Source organism: Meleagris gallopavo, chromosome 25 (assembly GCF_000146605.3).
Source record: "Meleagris gallopavo isolate NT-WF06-2002-E0010 breed Aviagen turkey brand Nicholas breeding stock chromosome 25, Turkey_5.1, whole genome shotgun sequence".
Taxonomy (NCBI): Eukaryota; Metazoa; Chordata; class Aves; order Galliformes; family Phasianidae; genus Meleagris; species Meleagris gallopavo.
In genome coordinates, this window is record NC_015035.2 from 1,664,564 (window position 1) to 1,671,593 (window position 7,030).

General features: G+C 54.7%; 1 protein-coding gene across 1 annotated transcript in view; it reads left to right on the forward strand.

Annotated features, from left to right (window-relative positions):
* SERINC2 (serine incorporator 2) overlaps nucleotides 1-6,007 on the forward strand; it is a 6,816-nt gene extending 809 nt beyond the window's left edge. Inside the window, 10 exon segments of the mRNA XM_010723278.3 lie at nucleotides 757-891; nucleotides 2,842-3,003; nucleotides 3,141-3,328; nucleotides 3,641-3,720; nucleotides 3,854-3,991; nucleotides 4,082-4,251; nucleotides 4,333-4,423; nucleotides 4,494-4,629; nucleotides 4,812-5,021; nucleotides 5,449-6,007. Of these exon segments, the coding sequence (XP_010721580.2) occupies nucleotides 757-891; nucleotides 2,842-3,003; nucleotides 3,141-3,328; nucleotides 3,641-3,720; nucleotides 3,854-3,991; nucleotides 4,082-4,251; nucleotides 4,333-4,423; nucleotides 4,494-4,629; nucleotides 4,812-5,021; nucleotides 5,449-5,587 (1,449 nt within the window). The 3' untranslated portion in view covers nucleotides 5,588-6,007.
* The last annotated feature ends 1,023 nt before the right edge of the window (nucleotides 6,008-7,030 follow it).

Consider the following 7,030-nt stretch of genomic DNA (forward strand, 5'->3'; position numbering starts at 1 on the left):
TGGGGTTACTCCTCTGCCCCGGGGGAAGCAGGGGACAACCACTGCAGGGCAGCCCACCGGGCCACCAGCCAAAGGGACCCCATGGGGTCTGTCCCATCTTGCAGGCGCTCGTTGATGGGAGGGAGGGCGCAGAGTATCGGGAGGAGCCCACGGTATCGGGGCATCCCTATGGGGTGAAACCTCTGTAGTGGGGAAAAGCTGAGCCCTCCCCTGCACCCACCTCCAGGGAGGATCGGGGCTGTCCCGGGGGGTTCAGGGCATCCCAGGAGGAGCTGTAGCCCTAATAGTCGGGGTGATGGGGGTCTGGCTGCTCCTGCTGCGTGGGTGCTGTGCTGGTGACACAGCTGGGTGCTCCCGGTGCTGTGCCCATGACGCACAGCCAGGGCAGGGCTGGGAAACCTTCCTGCCTGAATAGGAGCTGCTTTCGCAACTTGGCTTCGTAGTTTCAGAGGTGGAACTGTCATAACGTCTGGCCTGAGTGCAGTGTGTTCTGTGTCTCAGGATACCTCTCCTTCTGGGCACGTGTTGGAAAAGCCAGGAATGGGATTTCCAGGGCAGTGTATGATGCTGACCTAATTATGGATTTTTTTCCCCTTCAAAAAAAGCATTTTGGCCCAGGCTGTGGGAACAAGGCAGAGTCACGTTCTTATAGGGTCTACATAGGTTTAGGACCCTGCATTTCACATTGCTGTCAACGTGGCCATGGGGCAGTGCTGGCACCTACAAGTTGCCCACCTCCTGAACCCACGCTGACAGCAAGCTTTGGTACTGATTAACCTGCAGGGTCATTCATTTGATGGGAGACAACAACCGGCTGCTTGGCATTGCTTTGGGCTGACTCAGTCAGTGCAGCCTCAGGGGTACTGGGATCAGGGCAGCCTGCAAGAAGAGGTGTTGGGTTGTTGTTGCTGTTAGTGGGTTGTTACTGAGTGGTTGTTGCTGCTTGTTGGGTGGTTGGTGGGTTGTTGCTGAGCGGTTGCTGCTTTTTGTTGGGTTGTTGTTGGATCATAGCTGCTGTTTGTTAGGTTGTTGGGTTGTTGTTGGGCTGTTATTGAGCGGTTGTTGCTGATTGTTGGGTCATTGCTGTTGGTTGTTGGGTTGTTACTGAGTGGTTGCTGCTGTTTATTGGGTTGTCGGTGGGCTGTTATTGAGTGGTTGATGCTGATTGTTGGGTCATTGCTGTTGATTGTGGGGTTGTTGGGTTGTTACTGAGTGGTTGCTGCTGTTTGTTGGGTTGTTGGTGGGATTTTGTTGGGTTGCTGTTGGCTTAGGACCTTGCAGACTGTTTTGCATTGTTTGTGCTCCCTGAGCTGCCGTTCCATGCGAGCCACGCTCGCACTGAGCTGTATTCAATGAGGAAGTCAACAGTGAAACCAGAGGGATTAATCTTTAATCTGCAGCAGCTGAAACCTGACGCTTCCCATCACCACCTCCGTGCTGTGGCTGCTTCTCTTTACGTGCTTTTTCCACCCTGCTGGATGCTACCTGCTCCCTTGGGTGTGGGCTCCCCAAAACCTCATACATGCAGCATGCTGATGTACCCATCCTAGGGAAAGCCAGCTTAGGGACATGTCTTAGTGAACGTGAGGGTGATGGGTTGATGGTTGGACTTGATGGGCTTAGAGGTCTTTTTCAAGTGTAATGATCCTGTGAAAGTGGGGTGCATGAGGTCGTGTCTCCTGCACATCTTCAAGGATGCTCTCATGGGATGCCCTGCAGTATTCCCATAAACAAGTGCATCTCCTGGCCATGCCCGTTTAGATGGCTTCTCCCTTTTTCCTTCTCTAACCTTGTTCTTCCTGCTTGATTTCTTTTTAAAGCAGCTGTGGGTGCTGGGGATGTGCACAAGCTGTGGTTTTCGTGTTAAAAGCGCCTTCACAGAACTTGCAGAGCTCACAGTGCCCAAAAAGCTTCAACATCAGGAAGTGACAGCAGTGACTCCCATATTCACTACAACAAACTTCATGTTTGCAAGGCAGAAAGAGCAGTTCAAAGGGAAGAAAAGGAGCTTTGAAAGCAAAATAAATTGATGCTGTGAGCTTACAGGTAGAGGGAAAGCAGCTCAGTGAAGACCAGAGAGGGGGAAAAATGGGCAAATGTAGTTTTGGGTCCTGGAGGCACTTTGCCATGGTGCTGGGATGGTGGTGGTGCTCCCACAGTTGACTTTGGCAGTTTAAGGGAAACTCAGGGGTCACATTAATCCTGTTTTCTTCTCAGATATTTAACTCAGGACCTTTCACTTGTATGGCACAGGAGAGGGTTAACAGTCCAGAAATGTTTCTTAAAGTGTTTCTAATGTTACTTATTCTCCATCTTTACACTCTTTTAGGAAATAAGGGTTTTGGACATGGTCTCACGGCACTTTGGGGGTGATGAAGGCTGAAAATAGTCCCCAATCTGAACAGACAAATTCAAAGCAGGATGTGGTGGCCAGGACTGGCTGCTGGCCCTCTCCTGCCCCATAACCAACGTTACAACATGTCTTAATGCAAAACCCTTTGGTTATTCTTCCTCTAAGGCAAGGAATATTGGCCGTTTGGGTGCTGCTTGGAGCTCTTCCAAACCTTGCGGGCATTAAATAGGTGTGTGAGTATCCCAATTATTGGACAATCTAGTGGGAGCAACATTTCGAGGAGCAGTGAAGTCAAACTTGGACCAGAGATGTAAGCAGCATCTCCCCAGTGCTCCTGCCACCGTGGTTTGTGGTATCCGGGGATTTGGGCAGCCAGGACTCGTTGTGTGTTTTATAAATACCGTGTGTTTTCCCCATCTGTAAAATGAACCCAGCAGCTGAGTGCATCCCACACCCCCTTCCCACTTATCTCTGGGCTCTCATTGCAGGTGTCCTGCCTGTGTGGCTCAGCACCATGCCTGCTCTGCGGCTGCTGCCCCTCAGCCAAGAACTCCACCATCTCCCGTCTGCTCTTCACCTTCTTCCTCTTCCTCGGTACGCTGGTCTCCATCATCATGATCATCCCTGGGGTGGAGAAGGAGCTGCACAAGGTAATGCTGCTGCCTTCAGGGCGATGGCTGGACTTGATCAGAGGTGTTAACTCAGGATGGGTACATATCAGAGAGAGAATTTTTGGGGGCATGTCGCTGCTTCTGATGCCTTTTTCCCCATCTCCTCATCCTTGCAGCTCCCAGGTTTCTGCAGGGGCAGCGACTCAGTGCTGGGGGTCCAAGCTGACGTTGACTGCAGTGGTTTCCTGGGCCATAAGGCCGTGTACCGCATGGGCTTTGCCACAGCTGCCTTCTTCTTCCTCTTTGCCGTGCTGATGGTGTGTGTGCGCAGCAGCAAGGACCCGAGAGCTGCCATACAGAATGGGTGAGTGTATCCCCGTGCTTGGCTGGAAGCTTGGCTGGAGGCCACTGCCATATTTTTGCCCTTTTTATTTCTGTTTTGGGCATGGGATAAAGCAGAAGGGCAGTTTGAGCTCACTCTTAGGTTTTGAGGTCCTCTGATTTGTACTGCACAGTATTTGTGGTGTGTGCAATGCGCTGGGGAATTTGAGGTGTCTGCTGGGCATCCCTCTGACACTGCTCCCCATGGGGTGCCCCCAAGGAGCTGAGCATCCCTGGTATTGGGAACTGCTGGGGGTTCCCATTTTCAGACCCTGACTCCTCTCCCCTCTTGCAGCTTCTGGTTCTTCAAGTTCCTGCTGCTGGTGGGGCTCACAGTGGGGGCCTTCTACATCCCTGATGGCTCCTTTACATCAGGTGAGGGGCTGTGGGTGGACAGGGGGGTGCCCATGGGGTTTGTACCCTCCATGTCCTCACACTTGGTGCTGCCCTGATGCACCCCACACCATTGCAGTCCCATTACTGACCCACTTCCCTCCCACCACCCAAGTTTGGTTCTACTTCGGCGTTGTCGGCTCCTTCCTCTTCATCCTCATCCAGCTCATCCTCCTCATCGACTTTGCCCACTCCTGGAGCCAGCTGTGGCTGCGCAATGCAGACGAGAGCAATGCCAAGGGCTGGTATGCAGGTGGGTGCTGTGCCTCAGGGGCTCTCGTGGGGCCAGCTGTGATGCTCGTGGCCCTGCTCCAGCCCCTTCCCTTCTCCCCTTCCTCCTCAGCCCTTTGCATTGTCACCTCCATCTTCTATGCTGCCTCCATCACGGCCATTGCTTTGCTCTATGTCTACTACACCAAACCCCAGGGCTGCACGGAGGGCAAAGTCCTCATCAGCATCAACCTCATTCTCTGCCTCATCATCTCGGCCGTATCCATCCTGCCCAAAATCCAGGTGAGGTGATGGGAGAGGGTGGCCTTGCTGCCTCCCCCTGGTGCAGGGCTGAGCCCTGAGCCACTCCCGTGCTGTTTGCAGGAAGCTCAGCCACACTCAGGGCTGCTGCAGGCATCTCTCATCACCCTTTACACCATCTTCATCACTTGGTCTGCCCTGGCCAACGTCCCCAGTAAGTGCCCTCTTTGCCCTGGGGGGTGCATGGGGTCAGTGATGGCACTGACACCTGTGACCTCCCCCAGCCCAGGAGTGTAACCCCACACTGCTGCTGAGAAACAGTACTGGCTCAGCTGCAGCCCCACAGACACTGACAACGTGGTGGGACGCACCGAGCATTGTGGGGCTGGTGGTCTTCATCCTCTGCACGCTCTTCATCAGGTGAGGCCGTGACAGCGCCGTTGTGTTCTTCAACACTGGGACCCCGCAGGGTCCTGCACACAGCTTTTGGGATGTCAGGAGGAGTTGAGTGAGCTGTATCCCCCAAAGTGCTCTGCTGCCTCAGGGACACCCCTGCAGGGCATCCCCTCACCTGACCCATCTGCCCATCTGTCTGCTCGCAGCATCCGCTCCTCAGACCACACCCAGGTCAATAAACTGATGCTGACGGAGGAGAGCGGGGCTGGAGCTGGGACTGAGGCAGCAGCAGAGAGCGGGGTGCACCGAGCCTACGACAACGAGCAGGAGGGCGTCACCTACAGCTACAGCTTCTTCCACCTCTGCCTCCTCCTTGCTGCCCTCTACATCATGATGACCCTCACCAACTAGTACAGGTACAGCGCTCCTGGGGACCAGTTGTGACCCTGTCCTCTGCTCCTCCCTTCTCTGGGATTATCATTGCTCTTGGGCTGGGATGGGTCCATATGTGAGCAAACCTAATATGTAACCCATCAGCATTCATTATTTGGAGGGATCCAAGCACCCAATGGATACACTCTGGTTGGGTCTGAGTTTACTGGGTACCCTCTTGCAGCATTCCTTCGGCTTGCAGCACTCCCTATAAGCTTACAGCATACCCCCTCAGCTTGCAGCATCCCCCCGCTTGCAACATCCCTGCTCTGCTTGCAGCAGGACACCCTTCAGCACGCAGCATCCACCTTTGCTCACAGCTGCTGCACCAGGCTCACATCCCCCAGCACACAGCACAAACCTGAGTCCTGCTCACAAACCTGAGCATGCACCTTTCGTTTGCTGTTCCAGGCCTGATGACACCCTGCGGGTGCTGCACAGCCCCTGGACGGCCGTGTGGGTGAAGATCAGCTCCAGCTGGGCCGGGCTGCTGCTCTACGTGTGGACGTTGGTGGCCCCCCTGGTGCTGCCAGAGCGGGATTTCAGCTGAGCACTGCTGCAGGGTCCCCTCCTTGCCCAGTGCCTTACATCTGGACTCGAGTTTTGTGTCTTCTTGTGGGTTTTCCATTTTAATTTAAAAGGGATAAAGTGCCAAGCAGGGACAATCAGCGAAAGGACTGAGAATGACTTGAGGATTGCTGTAAAGCTCTTCTACCCTCTGTGCTTGTCTAGTGCCTTCAGCAGTGCCTCCAGCCCCTCCTCTTTAAGTGTTTGGAGGGGGTTGCACAGGCTTCTCTCACCTGCCTTGGTGGCCTTGGGACCATGGTGCCTTTTGGGTGGTGACAAGGAACCAGAACCTGGCACCAGGCACTTCCCCAGGGAGCCCTGAGGACAGCTATGCTGGGGGCTGAGTGTTGCTTGTGAACCCTGAGCTTTAGTGGCTGGGTGGCTCCTGCAGGGCTCCCCCCTGCCTCCTATATAAAGTTTTGTTTGGAAAAAAGCCCAGACACCCTTGTGTCCTCTTGGGGTCTCTCAACATGTGCATTCATGGTGGCTGCACAGTGGGACATCACCTGCATTGTGCATGCTGTGTGCATCACCTTGCATCTGCAACCTTTGGTCTGCGTTTTGCATCGTTCCTCCTGCATCCCAGTACTCTTCAGTCTGCACTGTGCACCCTGCAGCCGGTGTCTCCTGAACCCTGCAGCCTTCATCCTACAACCTTCATCCTGCAACCCACATCCTTCATCCCTACGTCCTTCATCCTATATCCTACATCCTTCATCCTGCATCCTATGCCCTGCATCCTCTTGCATCCTTCATTCTTCCTCCTGCATCCCAGCATCCTTCAGTCTGCAGTACACACCCTGCAGCCTGCATCTTCCATCCTGCACTTTGCATCCTTCACCCTGCGTCTTGCATCCTCGCATCCTCCATCCTCGCATCCTCACATCCTTGCATCCTTCATCCTCCATCCTAGCATCCTTCATTCTGTATCCTACATCCTTCATCCTGCATCTTGCGTCCTACATCCTTTCAGCTTCCATCCTGCATCATCCATCCTTGCATCCGGCACCCTGCACACTCCACCCTGCATCCTTCATCTTACATCCTGCATCCTTTTCCCCTGCACCCTGCATCCGCGCACTGCATCATTTCTCCCACACCTCTGCAGCCTCTGGGACGTGCAGGGCTGCACCCCAGGGACGAGCTGTGCATCGCAACGGGAACGAGGGGCGGGGAGGAGGCGGGGACGGGGGCGGGACGTGCGGGGTCCCGTTGGTAGCCACGAGGTGGTGCTGGCAGCACGCGCCCCGCGTCCTCCTGCAGAACGCAACCCTTCATCCTGCACCCTTCATCCTGCACCTTTCACCATGCACCCCCTCCATCCTGTGCCTTTCACTATGCACCCTCCACCCTACATCCTTCACCGTGCATCCTGCACCCTGCATCATGAGTTGGACGTGCTGCACCTTTCGTCCTTCACCCTGCA